This window comes from Stylophora pistillata, chromosome 14, assembly GCF_964205215.1.
Source record: "Stylophora pistillata chromosome 14, jaStyPist1.2, whole genome shotgun sequence".
Classification (NCBI taxonomy): Eukaryota; Metazoa; Cnidaria; class Anthozoa; order Scleractinia; family Pocilloporidae; genus Stylophora; species Stylophora pistillata.
This window is the reverse complement of record NC_142532.1, coordinates 21,364,333-21,384,110: the sequence shown is the minus strand read 5'-3', so window position 1 is coordinate 21,384,110 and position 19,778 is coordinate 21,364,333. Positions and strand designations below refer to the sequence as shown.

At 38.4% G+C, this 19,778-nt stretch overlaps 2 protein-coding genes and 1 long non-coding RNA gene across 6 annotated transcripts in view; 1 reads left to right on the top strand and 2 right to left on the bottom strand.

Annotated features, from left to right (window-relative positions):
* The window catches only part of LOC111330913 (uncharacterized), a 28,942-nt gene extending 20,574 nt beyond the window's left edge, over positions 1-8,368 (top strand). For all 4 annotated transcript variants that reach the window (XM_022935906.2, XM_022935907.2, XM_088744560.1 and 1 more), the window contains 2 exons: positions 2,890-3,041; positions 7,377-8,368. In XM_022935906.2, coding sequence (XP_022791641.1) covers positions 2,890-3,041; positions 7,377-7,781 — 557 coding nt within the window. In that variant the 3' untranslated portion in view covers positions 7,782-8,368. The remainder of the gene's footprint in view (positions 1-2,889; positions 3,042-7,376) is intronic.
* LOC148717049 (uncharacterized) lies at positions 730-7,016 on the bottom strand. The gene is made up of 2 exons (XR_015995170.1): positions 6,903-7,016; positions 730-2,028 (listed from the first exon to the last, which is right to left on the bottom strand). It is a non-coding gene; the product is annotated as an uncharacterized LOC148717049 (long non-coding RNA).
* LOC111330911 (PHD finger protein 10) lies at positions 8,074-18,968 on the bottom strand. The gene is made up of 16 exons (XM_022935901.2): positions 18,811-18,968; positions 18,154-18,442; positions 16,553-16,630; positions 15,939-16,006; positions 15,561-15,626; positions 15,144-15,272; positions 14,589-14,698; positions 13,816-13,948; positions 13,381-13,467; positions 13,029-13,137; positions 12,429-12,541; positions 11,501-11,576; positions 10,945-11,033; positions 10,770-10,834; positions 10,244-10,353; positions 8,074-9,528 (listed from the first exon to the last, which is right to left on the bottom strand). The coding sequence occupies exons 1-16, from the start codon at positions 18,820-18,822 to the stop codon at positions 9,392-9,394; spliced, it is 1,671 nt and encodes a 556-aa protein (XP_022791636.2). The 5' UTR covers positions 18,823-18,968; the 3' UTR covers positions 8,074-9,391.
* Positions 18,969-19,778: the final 810 nt, after the last annotated feature.

Sequence of the window (19,778 nt, the reverse complement as noted above, 5' to 3'; positions counted from 1 at the left end):
AAAAATAAGTTTTCCACAGGTAAAGTGAAGACCACCACAATTTTTATGTCCTGCGTTGAGCTGAAGAAGAATAAAACAGCTTGTCGGCAATTTCAATCTTATTTCGAAATATTATTCAGCTTCTGTATTTTTAAGAATCTAAAAAATAGGGAATTTTGGGTTTTTCCGTGTAAAATTAGACGTGAAATAGGCAACTTCTGAACTAAATCAATGTATTAAATGGTTTGATATCGTGAGGCACTCGGGTTTCTTTCGACTGTCGCGAAACTCTTTGAAGTTGAAAGTTGGGCGTTAGTTCCCGGAAACTTAACGATATAATTAATTCGTCTTGGCAATTTCTTAGAGAGAAATGTGTATTTAAGCCACATAGCTGGAAAATTCTTACGTAAACTGGGGCGAGGTCGTGTTATTTAGACGTTCCCTGTTTACTCGTCTCGAATGGTAACTGTGGGATTTGTGTAATTGGTTCTGAGCATTCTTTCGCTTTTTATCTTCTTATGTCCCTTCACAACGCACAAGCAACAAGTTAAGAGTTTTTAACGAGTCGCAATTCCGTGGCTCGACTCTTTCGTTTTCCATGCAAATATTCCTTCACCTTGCGGGTTATCCCCATTTGAATCGCTAGGGGCGGTATTCGCTCTGGTGTTATTGGCATGTTTCCTTAAATCTTTTACGTGCTTAAGTGTGAAACAAGAGTCAAGGGTATCAGACAAGGACTGCACGCAATGATAAAAGTAACCATCGTGTATTGTTAACCGCATTACAAGTAAATACTGACAAGTAAAAGTATGTAAACTGAATTTCTTTTACAGGTACTTATGATTTCATTTTTGAAAACGTTTAACCAGGGCCATTCGAAATAGAATACTTCTAATAATTTGTTGTTTTCATTTCAATTAACTCTCAGCTGTTGTTATTTTCGCTGATACACTACTCTTTCCAGTTTTTATTCCTTTTTTGCTCTTCAAAGAGCCTGAGAAAGCTCGTTGTAAATTATTGATCGATTTGATTTCTATGTTGACATGGGCTCTTTCTTTGTTGATTTAAGTTTTTGAAAACTTTCTTCTTGTCATGGTTTAGTCGCACAGTTTATCAAACCCCTCAGATAGGGTTATTCAGCCATTGACCAAGGTGACTTCATTTCCTCTTTTCTATGGTTAGCAAAACATGCATTGTTTGTTAACCTGGCATGCCTTCGCTGCAGTTGATCTTATTTTTCACAAACACAACTTCTCCTGATTCCTTTATGGACAAACGGAAAACCTGTGGTTTATAACGAACAAAGCAGAGCGCCTCTGCTGACACAAACGTCTCACTCTCACGAAATACGAAAATTGATACGAACCATGGCCATTCGTTCTTGTTCAGTTATTTCCTCGCAGTTTTTTGATCATTGCACCCATTGATTTATAGCTTAGCAGAAGTAACCATCATAAATCTGATTAAAAAACTTACATTAAATATTCTATACAAAGCTGACTTCTGCCATCATAACATCCCATATGTTTGTTCAGCGACAGCGAAACAGTAGGCACATGATATGCTTATAAACAATGGTTGACCATCGCTGGCCACAATACTCCGCATAGGCATGCGCAGTAGGAGGAATGCTCTGGGTTTGGGTCGAGCGCATGACTGAATAACTCATTTATTGCGTGAAGCGTCGTACAGAGGCACAGTTGGAAGCATCTCACACACAACGCGCTTTGTTTATATTTTATTATTCACCAGCGATCTGTAAGAGAAGCCCGCAACAACAAAAGTGAAAATAGAAGTGCACCTTCATCATTTTTGCTTTAGTGAAAAAAATCACCAAAAATATTAGATGAGAAATTCAATTTCAAGAAAGAAAATTTCCATTCATAACCATGCTCGAAATCCACAGGTAAACTCACCGTTTTTATTCGTTGGTAGGAACAGATAAAGACGAAACCTTGCCTGAACTTAACAGTAAAAAACGCTCACCAATAATTGTCACCAGGAACCAATCACCTTTGTTTCAGAATATATTGAGCAGTGTAGATATATCTGGTGGCGAAAAATAATGCGTTTAAGCAAAAGTTAACACAAGCAACAGTAATGGCAGAGACAATGTGAATAGACAGCAGAAAGAATAAAACAGTTATTTCTTTTCACTCTTTAAGGAAATGGTGTCAACATGCAAAACAGACCAGATTGTCCCATGAAAAATGCCATTCAAGGCTTGATCATCGAATATACTGTAGATAGAAAGATCTTTCCTACTGGGTGAGCTCCATTCCTCCAATAACCATCAGTTAAAAATACATCAACTTATCGAGATAAAAAACTAAGGCATTCCGTCCTCTTTAAAGTCACAAACAGTCGATACTGAAAGTTGAATAAAATGTGCTAAAACTTATTCATTTTGCACAGAATGGGTGCTAATTAATGGCTTACTCAATGCAACGAGTGGAAGCTTAGATCTCATTTTAATCCTGTGCAAAAGTCAGAGTTTCAGTTTCCTGTCAACAGCGTTTAACATTGTAAAGCTGCGATAAGTAAAAATATCCATTGGTGCAAATTGAGAAGCTGTGGGGAAGGCATCTTGGCTGGTGTCCTTGCATTTTTGCAATTTCACCAAGTAAAGTGGTTAATTTGATTAAACAGCAAAATAATGCCTTTAGTGCTTAACTGACATAACCTAATAATCCTTTGGCAAAATGTGTGAATTGTTTGCTATTTCTAACGCAATTCCATTGTTGTTCCACTTGTGGGGGGTTTCTTCGCTACCTCGGACTATTTTTCCTTTACTGGTAATTTTGTATATTCTCATCACACATTTATTGACAATATTTTGATTTTGGATAGTTAAAATTACGTTTTGGTCAGCACGTAACCGAAGATGCCGTTTTTGTTTCTCCCATACAGCGCACCCGAGAAAACAACGTCGAGAAAGAACGACATTCACCAAGGCCCAACTTGAAATCCTAGAAGAGTTATTTAGCAAAACAAAATATCCCGACATCTTCATGAGGGAAGAAGTAGCAATGAAAATAAGCCTTCCAGAAAGCAGAGTGCAGGTATTTGCTTTTTCTTTTTCAATACGTTTCCACGAGCAAAAGATAGTGACGAAAGTGGAGAGTTGCTTGTTATTATAGAAGAACCCTCCCTGAAGTTAGTGCTAGTGACAGTAATTTCCACGCCCTTTTTTGGGGATGAGAGATCGCCGACACCTGGGTCCCGTCCTAGCGACAAACGCCTCTGCAAATTTCACTTTATTGCGCGATGTACTGAAGTTGCCTATTTTGTAGAGTTCTTTCGAGTATTCAGTGTCTTAAAACCAAGAATGTCAGTACGAGTTGCTTCAAACATAGGCTCAACCAAAAATATCCACAAAAGTCAAAAGAAAGAAATAAAGAGTTGATAAACTAAATGGTTATTCTGGAGAGTTATGAATTTTAGTAGCCACATTTAGCTCAAGACATCGTATGTCATTTTTAAACTTACCAAAATAGTTTGCACTAGGCTTCTAGTCAATCCATGTTTTTGGTGTGACTTATTTCAATTCTTAAAATGTTTCCTGACAACCATTCGCCTTACATATAATTGAATGAGAGAATTTATCGATAGAGCATAGACATTGATCACTATACTTTTTCGTAAGTGTGGAATCCATCTCAAGCTGGAATTTTTATTTTTTATCAGCCATGGTGTGATGAAATATCGGCTTCACAAGCATATTTCGTTGCAGGTACAAAACTGAAAAAAGAAACTGTTTTTCCTATATTTGCCTATCAGTGTGCCTCTTGAACAAAATATAATATCAAGAGAAAGCAAATTTCTCATCATTTTGTGTCAGAGCTTGCCGGGATATGTGAAGCTGACTGGTACAGTGGGATCATTACTACAGAGAAGGAGAATCGTGTCTTTTCTTTTCTTAGTGTCAAAATTTGCTACCCTTCCAGACTTTGACATGCCAACAACCAACGTTTAACATTTAGAGGTTATTTTAGTGACTGCATGCCTCAGCAGTTAATAAAAGAGACTATACGAGTTTTAATGAAAAAACGATTGAGCAGTGGGTAAACGAAGACTTATGAGGTAATTCTGCATCGTAACTAATTGATAACTAATCATTTTGTGAATCCTATTTGAGGGTATAAAGCAATCCTTTAATACCTAGCCCAACGAGAGGTTTTCCATGAAGCTCAGTCTTTAGCCCCACTGCATGAGTATTTTTATATAATTTAGAATAAAAATGTCAATTTTATCTCTGATGTCCCACAAGGCTGTAAATATCACTTCTTCCGCACACTCGTTGGTGTAATTTTGAACTGTCTGCCGTCAAATTTTAAGGTAATTCACTGAAGGTATGGGAAATTCTACTAGTTTACCAAAACAGGGGCTGACGATTCCAATTTCTTTTGTTAAAAGTATTTTTGCTTTTTGATTTTACAGCATACTTCTGCATATACACGAGATTCTCCATCTGAGTTTTTCCAGCTGTACAAAGTACATTTTCATGTCGATTGTTGTCAGCTAATAATGAAGATAATCCCTTCTTCACATCTTCCTTATCATCAAAAAACGGCTTAAGATAGTTTTTGAACCGTGATCAATGCCTGTTTACAATAACTGTGTTACACCCTATCCCAGGAAAAAATTACAAGGAGTAATATGACTGTCACTAAGCTAAATTTTCTGTACAGTCACATCGTTGTTTAATATTTTGGAGTTGTACCTTTACTACCAGGTTATCTAGCCATTTTATTTTTGGAGCGGTTGCTGTAGAATGCCATCATGAATTGTCATTATATATTTAGCAAACAGTCTTAAAATAGATCTTTCTTTGTCTTTGCCTTTCCAGAGGCTCAAAACAGAAAAAGGCAACACCCTAATCTTAGTTTTTGTTTTTTGTTACATTTATAGTTCGATTTCAGGAAATACCATTCAGTCATTTCTTATGAAACAAGTAGGCAAAGGAAACGAAACATTAAAATTTAAAGTGGCTATGTGGTTTCGAAGATATGTACCTTCTCTGAATAGCCTACATAGAAAGGAACACTTGTAATATTTCGCTTATTTCGTCAGGCAATGGAAGAAGAGAACCGATCTTAAGCTGCTAAACTAGGTTAACGAGACAAAAGAAGCAATATGTTTCCGAAGATAGGAACTAATGCTAGATATCGAACAAACAAAGGAATATTTCTGATCTTTGTTTTTCTTTTTTTTTTTTCTTTTTTTTTTTTTTTTTTGGCGTATGTCACAGAATGGAACTCGATCTTAGTCGCCTAAATTAGCTTAAAGGAAACAAGTACTGTTTTATCAGTTGTGATCTAACAGCGAGGATTACTTTCAACAAAGACTTTGGTAATAAAAACTGTCTGGCCTTCACAGTCACGGAATTTCAAGTCACGAATACGGGTTTAATTTTCAATAAAATTTCTTGAAAGATATTTGATGATAACAGCATTACCAATCTCGTTGAATGTTTTGGTAATACAAATACCTTATAAAACACAAGTTTTCTCTAACTTGATCCCAACCTATTTAATGTCGTCTTTCTTTTCATTTCCTTGAATGAAGAAGGTTGAGGATTTGAAAGTTGTGATGTGATAGAGGAATGTTTTTCATACGAAAACGACTGAGCTGTCGTTGCTAACAGGAGAATCATAAAAAAGGTTATTATAGTTCCTTTTAAGTTGAAAATCTTTGTTGCAATCATTTTGTGAGGGCTGGATGCTTTCTGCCCCACAAATGTTAACAATAAGCAGCTCTTTCATTTACCGCTGTTAATTGTGATACTTGGATACTAACGGTTAGACTCTGCGTGAAACCCTAGTGTGTGACCATTCCAGTGAAAGCAAAAGAGCTTTTCTTCCTTGTGGTACTGTTTTTCTTGCCATAGGACTAGTTTTGCCTCTGATCCGTTAAGTCATTCATATGCAGTATTAGGCGAACAAATGACTAGAATAGAGAGGGTTACTAGTTTGGGGTTCACTACCAATTTCTCCGAACTAATTTAAGAGGAAAACTAAGGCAGCTGGAAGGGAGAATTTCTGATGCGAGCGAGTGAGGATACAAACCGCACTTTTCGGATGACGGTGGAAGCGACAATATTCAGTTAGGAAATTGTTTTTTCTCGCCAGACAAAAACATTTTTTTAAAACCCTTAATCCCGGTTGTGGGGTAAATCCCGTATCACCGGTCTGGATAATCCACAAAGGAACGAAGACGTCTTCCAGAGAAAATGCGATCAGGATACCAGTGATAGAGCAAAAGATAAGGCATGTTGACAGGTGCCAACCTTGGCAGCCTGGGTACGAAGTTAAACAGGTGTAACATCCGAACAAGCCTTACACGATTCCGCTAATTTTTTTTTTCTTTACCCTTCATGGGAGGGAAAAGTTATTCACCGCAAGAATTTGCTGTGGTTACACAACAGGATATCTTATATTGGTTGATTACGGCTAAAAATAAAGCTGTCTTGTTTGTGCATCATCAACTGAGGTGCAGTGAGAGATGCGCCATACATTTGAAAATACATTCAAACACAATGAACGAGTAACTCGATATCTTCTCCCTGCCGGAATCACTTGTCGGGGATCAACAAACATTAACCTTTCTCCGCCTTGAAATTCGTAAAACTTCACATGAATTTTGGTTCTATATTGTTTATCGTGTACTATTCGTTTCTCTGAGTTTTCGGGAAAGCATATTTCGGACTTCACGACAAATAGACATTTTTAAGGTGACAGAGAACCCTTCATAACTTGAATAAAAATATGAAACGACTTAACTGGGATGACGAAACGTGAAAAGAGAAGATGACACCAAAAAAGGTTGAGGTTGAGTTAAAATTACAAAGGGTCAAGTCTTCACGCCCCAACATCAAAATTGATATTCTCCACACTAGTCTCTACATTTCCTGGGATACTGACCAGAAGAATTTGTGTGACAATCAGGGGCAGCTTAATGAAGTGATGTGATCATTTCCTTCATCCTCATAACCTTTGTATTTGGTTCAAGGGTGATACTGTCAGGAAAAATTGAACGCCAGTCAGTCTTGGGGGTTGAAATTAATTGTGGATGATGAACTTGAAACATTTGAGCTGAATGAACTAAGGACATACTGTGACGTGCTCCTTTCATTCCTGAGATCGACATGTAACTTCTCCTTATAATATTAGTGCATTATCTAAAAGAGAAAGGATGAGAATAAACTCGCTTGTTGGCTGCGAGGTATTATTTTGATGGCACACCACCTTCTCTGTACTGGTACGGCAGGTTGCCAGGTGACGTTTGAAACAGATATGAGGGTTAATCGGTAACACAAAGCAAGATTTTAGAATTTGTTTCCGTATGCATTGTGATTAAACTAAGCGTTTCAATTGTATTTTTTTTCACCGATTAAGGTTTGGTTCAAAAACAGAAGAGCGAAATGTCGGCAACTGGACAAAGCCGCGGAAAATAAAAGAAAACTCGAAAAGAAATCACCTCCTGGAACAATTCCGACGTCCAAACTTGAACAAAAGAAATCAAGTCCTTCCCCATATCAGCTTCCCAGCTGCAGCGCAAATATGAATAACATGTGGAATGGGCCAGCATCTACTCCGCTGACACACAGTCAAAATTACCCCACCCCTCCCGTGCTGACAAACAATTCCGGTCCGGTGTTTATGCCTCCCCCACATCCTCCCCCTGCGCCGGCACCCCCACCGTATTATCGGCCGAACTCGGACTGTTCGTACATGTCAACATCACCTTATATGCACATGAATAGACCTGGGGAGCAGGCGTACCCACCGACTCACATGTAACGACCATTCAACTGTTAGATTTTCGCAAAACAGTGATGCACATGATTCGTCAGCTCCAATGGAATATCCACTACAGAGACCTCACGAGTATCTCACGAAGACTGCCGAAGGCATCCAAGGGGTACGGAAGCATCAAGGAGTACGGATGGACGACGTTAACGGAATTCGGTTGAATTCTCAAAGGCAATTTTTTTAAAAAATAAAAATATAGTTGGCGGAATGTTGTATATACGATTAAAAGCGCACAGCTTTTCACTAGACGCCGTGTATATTAGCTAGCATAAATATCACGTTTAGAAGTTTTAAACACATTTATTCTTACTGAAGACTGGACTGGTCGTCTCGGAAAAACAGAAATGGTTGGCGGACCCCCAACATAAAATATAGAACGTCAGCGATGGTTTCCAGGTCTTTCTCGTTTCTCAACTGAGCCACAAGTCTTTCCTTGTTATTTTAGAGTCATCTTTGTTATCTATTGCTTCGTGTTTGTCATGCTTTTCTTCGATTCAATTTACGATACTGGTTGCATTTGTAGAAATCAAAAGGTAGTCCCATTTAAAGTTCAATACAAAAGGAAAACTTAAAAACTGTTTGAGATTTCTTTTATCGGACTACACAGTCACCATGCATTCGGTTTTCATGAGTCTCGAAGAACGTTTGAGGCGGGGGGAGCATTCCCTTATTTTAGCCAGGAAGGTCGTGTGACATAGTTCCATCAGGGCTTTATCGGGACCAATGCTCCCCATTAAAATTATCAAGGGTTATAAAGTAACTCGTACCCAGTTCATTACATATTACATATTCCTCCTATCGGAGGACTGGGCGGGGGACTCAAGGTTAGGATTCGAAAAAGATTTTGCAGAACAGTAGGTGCATGCTACTGGAAGTATAAACACGTTCTTAAACTATGATGTGGTTAAAATCCAAGTTTTCCGTGACGTCCAGTAGGGTTGGTCGAACATCGGTTGGGTCCAGAGCTATAACTGACCTTCAGTTATAGCATTACGACATGAAAGTTATCTTTCATAAGAAGGTCAAGCAGCATCTAATGCCATCAAACGACCTTAAACCCTTCCCCTGTTCTATCACATTTTTGGCCTCTCTACATGCAAACCAGTAACCGCTGTAATTCAAGGCATGCTGCTCTACGATGATTGTAGATTGAAAGATCACGTTAGGGTATGCAGAGATTATCTCTTGTGTTTTGCCATTTGTATCTTTTCTCTCTTGTGGTTTGGACTAACGTTAAGTCTGCCACAATTTCGGTTGGGTTTCGAAGATGGTCAAGCAGTCCGTTACTATGGTCATTTCCCTCCTTGTTCCTCCACCCCTCTCCCCCCAGTCCCTCACCCTTCGCCCTCCCCCATCTTTCTCCCCTTCCATACCAGGAAAATCACATTGCCCCAAACGGAAAGTCACTCGGCCCCGAACAAAAGTGAATTCGTCCCATGCTACGGAAATTTAAGATATCCTTCGTAGAGTGCCAAACTGGCCAAAACTGTGTATAACCTACAGAACCAGTTCATCAAAAAACGTCTGTACAATAAAAAAGACACAAAAAATAAGTTAAAAAGTAAGTTATAAATAGCATAATCAAATCTGAATAAGTTTCATGAAGCCTTGCTCCTGTTCTTTCTGTGAAAGGAATCCATTCTTTCTTGCTTCTCTCCGCGGCACAGAACACAGCTGTACTTGCTTTTCGTCCGGGCGAGTTGTGCATAAGCTTTTTCGTCGATACCATCACAATCTGAAACGTAAAAACTATGTAGGTTAACGTACAATTGCGTTTTTCTGTTGAAACATATTTGTCATTGTTTTCCCAAAAACCACCTAGGTGTTCGAGGGGGGTTACATTGCATATACAATGTTAAAGTTACCTTCGTTGCGACAGAGTAAGATATCTGTAAACCAAAACTAAATACAGTTATTCTTTGTAAATCTGGAAAACCTTTCAGGCGTGCTTCCAAGTAAAAGAAAATCAAATGTCAAGCACAAGCTTAAAGTAATTTATCAAAATATAGACATACATGTGCATTCAATACCTTAATTTACAACGTAACGAGAAACTAAGATCAGGTGGTTCTGTTTCCACCTAAATTGTCACAAACATGTATATTAACCTTATATAAAAGTCTTTACCTATTCACATGATTTAAGTGATATCACTAATAATCACCACACAAGACGTATACCCAACCCTGTCTGAAATAACCTTGGTTTTCAAAGCACACTACTAGCAATACTGCCCCTTCCACCTTGAGTTACCGCCCAGACATTTGCCAGTACCCAGCTATACTCATAGGGAGCCCGAGGCGACGCATCACGAGAGTAAAGTGTTTTGCTTAAGAATACAACGCGGCGATCCAGCCAGGACTCGAACCCAAACCTCTGTTTTGGGATTCAGCGCTGTAATGTCTTCCAAATCAAAACTATATAAGGACAAAAGAGTAGTTCAGTCAAACCTGTGTGAATCCAGCGGTCACACATGTCACAACACACCATAGGCAAATCAGACTCGTCATTGCGGTAAACTTTCAAACAAACCGGGCAGAAGTTACCGGCTCGGAACAACCTGTGAGAGGAACAATGTAAAACGCAACATCAACAAGAGCGCAAAGTAAACACAAAAGAGAAGACTGGAAAGAGGACACCACATTGTAAGTCATTCAACCTGTGAAAGGAACAATGTAAAACGCAACATCAACAAGAGCGCAAAGTAAACACAAAAGAGAAGACTGGAAAGAGGACACCACATTGTAAGTCATTCATGAAGCATGTAAGCAACTGTCCCTTAAAAAACTAAATATGAGGAAAGATACAAGACGAAGCAAAAGACGCTTTAACAGCGTCCGCAGGGATTGCAGGAAGTCCACACGCGTAAAATGCGTGTAGCGCGGGTGTAGGGTACATGTAGATAAACAATGCGTTGGCATCGCATGAAGTGTTCATGAAGTGTTCAAGAAATAGCATACTGTGACCGGTTTATACCTGGAACAAGCAGTACACAAGGTTTGTAAGAACTGTACTTCTGATCCGTCTCGTGGTTTGGTGTACTGTGGAGTATATAAGAAACCAAATTAGCTGATAGAAGTCAAAGTACTCTTTACTCACGGTACTGGTTGTGATAAAAGGTCTCAACACTGTAAGGAGAGGCTATAAAAACCTCGTGTTTCCATCTGGAGGTTGGTCCTTCACCTGGGGATCTTCTCAAGCAGGATGCACACATACCACACTTGTCACATGTCCACCGACCTGATGACAGAAACCAACACAGTGAACGCATAACGGGGTAGAAGAGTCTAAGTTCGTTCTCTCTCTGGGATTGTTCAGTTTTCCACTTTAGGTTTCGTTGTCTTGGCAAACGGTTCATAGTTTTGATCGTGCGTGTCGCATTCAAGGGTTCACCCCCTCTCCTTCCCCCCTCCCCCCTCCCTCTTCCCCCTCTCCCCTCCCTCTTCCCCCGACCCAATCTCCCCTTCCCTCCCCTCCCCTCTCCAGAAAGTCCTTATACGTCTTTTCGTGGTGAAATTTAAGTTTCGGTGCGTTTAGACTTAGTCAAAAGGTTAATGTAACTGCAATGAGTGTATACAACAACGTAGACCGATTGTTATCAAGATTAACAAGAAACGCAAGAAACAGGAAAATATAACTAATGATCACCCTTACTAACGACCAGATTCAATGCGATTCTAGGGTAATAACTATGGTTATGTACTCACCCACAGGTATCTGTTTGAGTCCCACGCAGAAACTGTGGTATCCACGGTCACATTCGTCACAGAACAACATCTTATCCTATCAACAAACAACTTACAATCAAAATAAAGTCCGAGTTGCTAACTCGTTCGGTCAGGCGAGTGAACGTGGGAGCAGAGGTATTTTTATTAATTAATTTAAATTGTGTCTGTTTCCAGACAGAATTTTTCTGGAATTCAGATTCGAAATTTTACTATAGGGAGTGGAAAAGGAGTTAGTTTGTAGTACCCTAGCGGTACGGCAGAATTTACCTTCACAGCAGTTTGGATCATACCTACGAGAAAGTAAGATTACAGAAGGGATGACTGAAGCTAAAACGGTAATTTGCTCATTCATGGCTGGTTAGATGTTCTCGATCATGTGGTCTAATGGTCTAGGTGAGAGTACGCATGGCAAAATAATTTGGATATATCAACAAAGTTGAAATGGTAAATTGGCCACCGTAACGATTACAAAAGCTGACGTTTCAAGCGTTAGCCCTTCGCTCCGTATCCAAATCATTTCGTTACCCCCACCGACGCAGCCCCAAACAGTTTCTTTAGAGACTATCAGCCTTTAGACATGACAAAGTCTGTTATAGGTAGCAGTGACGGAAGTTTCGACCACCTGAGCAGAAAACGTCAGGAGAGTCACGTGAATTTGACTCGACCGCTTAGGTTGTTGAAACGTCAGTCACTTCTAACAGCAACAGTTCTTTTCAGAAGTACTAGCCTCGCCCAGACCATCAGACTACAAGATCAATTATTATTCCTACATTCAAACCATTTTCTGTGGCCTTAACCCTTCTTTTCTCTTTACCTCTGATCTGCGGTAACACCTTCCTCAAATCTCAAAACGTTCTATACTAGTACTACAAGCACTGCTCAAACTCAGTCATGTTAAGTTATTTACCTCATCAAAAGGGTCCCGGCAGACGATGCAAGTTTTACATTCCATGCATTGCCATGGATATGTCTGGATCACTACAACCAGCTGTGCGTTCATGTCCAGACATGTGGGGTGTCCTATACAAAACACAAAAGTCATCAGTATTCCTGTCGTATCTATAGGTGATTACAAATGTCTATTGCATGTCTAGCACTTACAAAATTCTTTCATTGGGATCTCTCTCCAATATAGACTGGTAGATGTTGAAAGGAGAGAAATAGCATACATGTACACACATGACCGTTCAAATTTCCATTCATAGTTACATGTGCATCATCTTGGCTGAAACAACACCATTGTGTAATTACCAGTACCAAAGAAAGGATTCTTACAAATCTCCTGCAGAGTTTACACAAAACAATCAAAGGTCAAAGTTTCCAAGGATTACTTTCAAGGGAAAATTATTCCACATAAACCTATATTTCGAATAGTCCTTTACAACTGCAGGACAACTTTTCTGAAAACATCTGGGCCATAAATGATTGGCCCAGATGTTGGTGGGCCAATCATAAATGATTGACCCACCAACCAAAGCAGTCAGAATACAGTCATGCAAAAACATACCACTATTCTCACACTGGGAGCAGTGTATAAGTTCTTCTGGCAGTCCTTTCTTGTTTGAATCTGGACCTTTCAGACAAATGCCACACAGGGCATTGGGACGTTTTGGGGGCTAGGAACAAGATGTCAAAGTAACAATAGGGTTTTACACATGTGCACACATTGTAACGTTCATATTGAAAAAATAACGTGATAAGAAGTACTTGTAAGATCTTTGCATGTTTTCAACTCTCTCCCATATTAGGACTCTCAATCCAAAATCAAAGAATGATATTCTGTATTACTTTACCCTAGTCTAGAAATATGTGTATTTCTATACACAAATTATCAAAAGTTGTGGATAAGTTGTACTTACTTTGTATTTTCCTGGTATTTTCTTTGCTGGTGGTTCTTCTGGTTCCTCCTCAGAACTACTATCACTACCTTCTTCCACTGTTGAATCCTGTGCAACAGAAAAAAATGTTGCAAAGTTCAATTTTCTGCAAGTTTACTCTGGCTGGAGTTCATGCACTGTGAAAACTCAAAAAACCATAACACACAAAATATTTTATGGGATGCTTTTGTGTTTCATGGGCCTGAAAGAAACAACTGTTTATCCTATCCACCCAAAATCTCAGTAGCATTCTTATAGTTAAATTGGAGAATATGATATTAGATCAGCTATGGGTAATAATTCCATGATTTTTTTTTTTCTCACCACTTGTTTGCTTGATATTGCATATGCAAAGTAAGGAGACATTCTCTTGAACAGTGAATGCCTGTAGAAAAAAAAAAAGCTAATTCAACCTACTGGCAAGGATATATCATCTGATTCTTCAGAGTCTTCTTGCTGTGGAGGTACATATGGTTCTGGAGGCAATGGAGGCTTCGGCATTTCCATAACAGTACCAAGTGGAAAGTTGTTCAGCTCTTCTGAAGTGTACCTTGAAACATACCATGAAAAGAATAAACATGGGTCAACCCAGTAATGATTTCAATAGTTCTAAGCCTCACCAAAAGAGCACAGACTATATGTGGTATTGTATGTGCACAACAGATATTTGGTACAAACACATGCACATGTACCTACAGTCTACACTATATTGTCAAATATTTTCTCACTCCTTTCTGGGGAACATTGAAATAAAACATTGTATGTGCACAACAGATATTTGGTACAAACACATGCACATGTATCTACAGTCTACACTATATTGTCAAATATTTTCTCGCTCCTTTCTGGGGAACATTGAAATAAAACATGTTGGCAGTACAGTAACATGATCTTCATTTCATTGAAATTGTTTTTCAGAATTTCTAGTCTTTCATAGGTTAACCACTTTTGATAGAATTTTCTTTTCATAAAATGAGTTCTGTATTTGTCAATTCAAGATTTAAGAGAAGGATAGATAGCATGTTAGCTCAACACCTATAGAGGTCTCTTACTACCTATGCTAAAAGGCAGCAAAAGCTGAAGTCATTAAAAAAATGGAAGAAAGAGACTGAGTAGGTAGGGATGACAATATAAAAACAAACAAATAATTAGTCACTTAACCAATGATAGTTTTTGTAAGCCATGAATACCTTTTATAGTATTCCTGGAATTGTCCAGGAAGAAGAGCAACTGGGTATAAACTTGGTTTGGTGCAAGGCCGTGATAATCGTGTTGTCTTATTGGCTGGTACATGGATGATCTAAAGTATATGAAACATTTTGTACAATAACTGAAGAGCAGAAAGAAATCCATACCTCCGACTAATCAAGTTCAAGGTTCATACTGTAAGTTATGAAACAAGATTTTTACACTTGGAAGCAAAACATTTTGTACAGTAGCTGTAGATCAGAAAGAAATCTATACTTCCTACCAACTGAGTTCAAGGTCCATAAGTCTTTAAGATACAGACCATGATTTTTCCACTTGGATTTATGGCCATAATGCAAAGCCAGCATAGATGGGTACTGGCCAATCATCAGGGAAGCCTGGTAAATTGCAGGGGGGATAACCTTGTGATGGACTTGCATGATATCTAGCAGGGGGTAGTGTTACTCCTAGGCCCCTCATGGTAAGGAAACGGGATAAGCTTAAGTACTGGGTGGGTCACTTGCCTCAAGTACGGATCTCAAAACATTTGATCTTACTTGAGTCTGCATGTCGAAGTATGAACATCGCTCTTCTCTTCTCTGCTGAGCTAATTGAGCATTGAACTCTGCAACATCTTTAATGGCTCGTTTTATGTAGTTTGCTACTTTTCTAGTTTCCAAAGATCTCTGTAATGGAATGTGTAACGTACATATCTCACTTTTTTTCACTATTTTTTTATCAAATTTTCAGGTTAACAATATTGCATTGGCTGATTCACAATAATAACCATAGCTAATCTTAAGCAGGTCATTAAGACTGAGATTTACTCACTAAACTATCTAAGTTAACTGCCCAAACCAAACTGAATTCAGAATAAGGAAATGATTACAATTGAACGATGAAGTTTTTTGAATTAATGATCAGTTTATATATCTTTAGGTTTTTCATATTTTCCTTCCTTTAAAACCCCCTACCTTTTCTTCTTCTGCCTTTCGAATTAACCTTTGACGTTCCTTGACATGAGCCACCCTGATATATTCCTGTAACATATTTTTTTTTTAAATAAGAAACTTTGGTAACAACATTTTTTGAGAATTTGTTCACACCAACCCGTAGGTATACATATGAATAAAGGCTGATAGTTTCAAAAGAAACTGTTTGGGGCTGCGTCGGTGGGAGTAATGAAATAATTTGGATATATCAACAAAGTTGAAATGGTAAATTGGCCACCGTAACGATTACAAAAGCTGACGTTTCGAGCGTTAGCCCTTCGTTGGAGTGTAGGTATACATACATGACATGTAGAAATTATCAATTTGTTGTTGTTAACACTGTTTGTTAATGTCCTTTACCTTATATTTTTTGGGAAAACCATCAATCATTATTTGACAAACATCCTCTGTCTTAAATGCTGCTAATTCTGAAATATGGAAGCAGGTGAAGGCAAGGATGTTAATATAAGGCACTCCAGAAAAATTTGTGCAATTTCTTGGAACACCGACAGATTCAAAGGCACTAAATATAATCTCAAAAATTTCAAAGACACAAAATCATAATATTCAGTTCAGAAGGCACTCTTCAGGACTGAGTATAAGTAACATTTCTAGCCAAATTGTTTCCTCCAAAATTCTTTCCGCCTGTCAAAACTTGATTCTCAATTCTCGTAAATTACGACTTTTCAGTACTAAGGTGTGACATTTGAGTTGCCAACTGTTGATTTACATTCTAGTGGTACTATACAAAACCACTAGATAAACATGTAACTTCTCCATTTAATATCCACACACTATCCAGCAAGCAGGTAATGAGAATACTCAAATTTGTCTGTTAGATGTTGTTATCTTAATCTTACACCAAATTTTCAAAACTAATTTACAAGGAAATGTGTAGCAGCTGAGGGGTAAATTAACAGTCAGATCTTGGGAGTTAAAGAGTAACTTTAACAGGTGACTCGTGTACATTGTACCTTGCAATTCATCAGTGATGACTCCCTTCTCTTTGAGGTACAGTTTCTCATCATCCAATACCATGTGTCTCTCTAAATCTGAGAAAAAAAAAAAAAGTAAAAAGTTTTTAAGCAGATACCACTTACAGGACACAAAATACAGAGGCAGCCCCATCTTTGTCAGCCCTTAACCAAAATAACCAGCCCAAAAATGGCCTTAGCTGACATATTTTTAAGAACTCTATAAACAAAATGTAAAAAAGCTACACACAGTCTAAAAAATTAAACGAAGTCTTAGTAATTGATTGTGCTTTAACCGAGACCTCCAATTTTTAAAGTGCACCTAAACCCCAAATTTTTTTTTCACTTAATGAAATAAGCATATTTTTTGGAGTATTTCTGTGCAAGAATTTTTTTATTTGCTGAAATCTTCAATTTTCTGTGCCCAGTCAAAATACGAAAAATCGGCTGCCATCTTGCCCCATGACCAAGTTTAAAGAGGAATGGCTCTAGCCAGTAATGTGACGTCAAATCGAGAACACGAAAGTCTGCATTTCACACATTTCCATTTGTTTGGGAAGGTTGTGTCCATATTGTCCGAAAATATGCCAACTAAGTGTGTTGTAGGAGGATGTAGCAACGTGCGCAATTTGCAAGAGGGTATCGCGCTTCATACATTCCTCATACAACACACCTAGTTGGTATATTTCGGACAATAATGACGACAACCTTCCCAAACAAGTGGACAAGTCTGAAATGCAGACTTTCGTGTTCTCGATTTGATGTCACATTACCCGCTAGAGCCATTCCTCTTTAAAATCAGTCGTGGGGCAAGATGGCGGCCGATTTTCCGTATTTTGACTGGGCACAGAAAATTAAAGATTTGAGCAAATAAAAAAATTGTTGCACAGGAATACTCCAAAAAATAAGCTTATTTCATAAAACAACAACAAACATATGAAACATATGTATGAAATGCAGTTATGAAACGTATATGTGCACGATCCTTCGCAGTAAAGCACTATTTGAGCAATAGTGAAAATCAGACCTGAAAAAATTTTTTTTTTTTTTTTTTTTTTTTCAGGTCTGATTTTCACTATTGCTCAAATAGTGCTTTACTGCGAAGGATCGTGCACATATACGTTTCATAACCGCAGTTCATACATATGTTTCATATGTTTGTTGTTGTTTGATTTATCTTCTACGGGTTTATGTCGAATTAATTTGATGGCCTGCTCCCAGTTGGCTTGTTAGCTCAATTGGTAGAGCGCTGCACTAGTATCGCAGAGGTCAGTGGTTCGAATCCCGTACAGGCCTGAAATTTTTTTCAGGTCTGATTTTCACTATTGCTCAAATAGTGCTTTACTGCGAAGGATCGTGCACATATACGTTATTTCATTAAGCAAAAAAAAAAAAATTGGGGGTTGAGGTGCACTTTAAACAGAAGAGCACGAGAGACAAGATTGCGTCTGAGCTCTTCAAAAAGTTGTTCGAAATTTTTATAATGTCCTTGGAAATCTCTGGGCATCTTAAGAGTTGACCTAAATGATAGAGAAACACTGTTTTACAGTAAGTTGCTTTGGATTATTTTTCTTAATACAAAGGCAGCCAAAATCTCTTACCTGGATTTTTTTCTTCAAGATCCTCTGTTTCCAGAAACTGACACACTTGATGCTGCAGAAGATAAAACTCTCCTGATCTGTCGGGAGGCCATTGATACTCAAATAACCTTTCAGCAGTAAAGACCTCTTCCACAATTTCAGGGGGAGAGGGATCAGGAACTTGTTTGTTCGTTGTTTCACAGACGGGTTTTTCATTCTCCTCTTCATTTACCAAGTTCACTTTCTGTTGCTGATCTTGTAATTCGGTCTCTGTGGAAACTTTTGGTTCTTTCAATACAGCAGACTTCCTCTAAAAATTCAAGGACGGAGTGATGGTTTATTCTCTTCCTAACTAACACTATTGGTTAATGAAGGGGGTTCTGTCCTGGTGTACCGGTTCAAAAGGGAATTACCATTGTTCTTTCTTTGTTTAGGAGTCATTGGTTAGCTGTTGTGCATTGCTCGGTCTTTTGTCTCGGCTCTTGTGAACCGGTACACGAGGACAGAACCAAGAAGGGAGTAGACAGAAACAGTAGAAAGTCGTGCCAAGTTTCTCACTAAAATGTACGCTAGTCTTAAGATTCCTGCTATATAATAAAATCAAAATGTTAAAATTACACCGTTCGCACATAGAATACCTCTAACACTCTAAGACACTATTTAATTCATAAAACCAACCTTCCGTGGCATTCTTCGAGCAAAAATTACCCAAAAATTACAGCGTGAAATACTACAGCACGGACAAAGCCGCCATCGCCGCCATAAGAAGGCCTGGTAGTTGAGGTCCAAACCAGTTCCCCACGAGTCCTGTGGAAACGAGGCTATCACGTGCGGAACATCACCATGCACCAGCGATGCTGAGGGGACAGGGGGAGGGGAATATTTATTGCTTTATCAAGTGCCACTAGAACTCAAGGTGTAAAATAAAAAAGCCTATTGAAAACCGAAAAATGAATAAATAAATAAATAAATAAATAGATAAAAGAAAGAGAAACAAATAAATTTATAAAAAAAAAAAAAAAAAAATCGCAAAACAGCTGTGTGATCATGCATGTATGTGATTCGTACCGACCAAGATTTATGGTATGTAATAGTTGACTGATTGTGGATGGATTATTAATTAGACACGAAACCCAGAGATATTCCATCAGCAATGGCCCGGGATTATGTAGTAAAACATTTAAACTGTGTTGAGCTGTCGACCCCCCTGGTGACAAGAGACTTTTTCACACATGGTCTCCTTGTAAGATATAATCCCTTAATTCTTGGCGCAAACATTTCATATAATTACTTAGTCGCCTTTTCGAAAGAAGACAAAGGATAACCGAACGTTGCCTTTCACAAATGTGAAAATATTACCATTTCAGGAAAAGAAGCTAATTACAAAAACATCGAGCAATGACCCGAAACTTATTTTAGAAAAATATGAAACAACGTATACTACCGTGAGACGTAAAGGTAGCTCAAATTATCTACTGCATTTCAGCATTGCAGGCGGGCTAGTAACGTTCTCATACTGAGTTTTTCCTCATTTACAAAGCACATAAATAAATCCTGGTTTTTGAGCAACTATTAAAGTTTGCTTTTTTCGCACAAAACACAGTTTTCCCATTCTCTTCTTGACGACTAACTTACCTAAGCAGCTG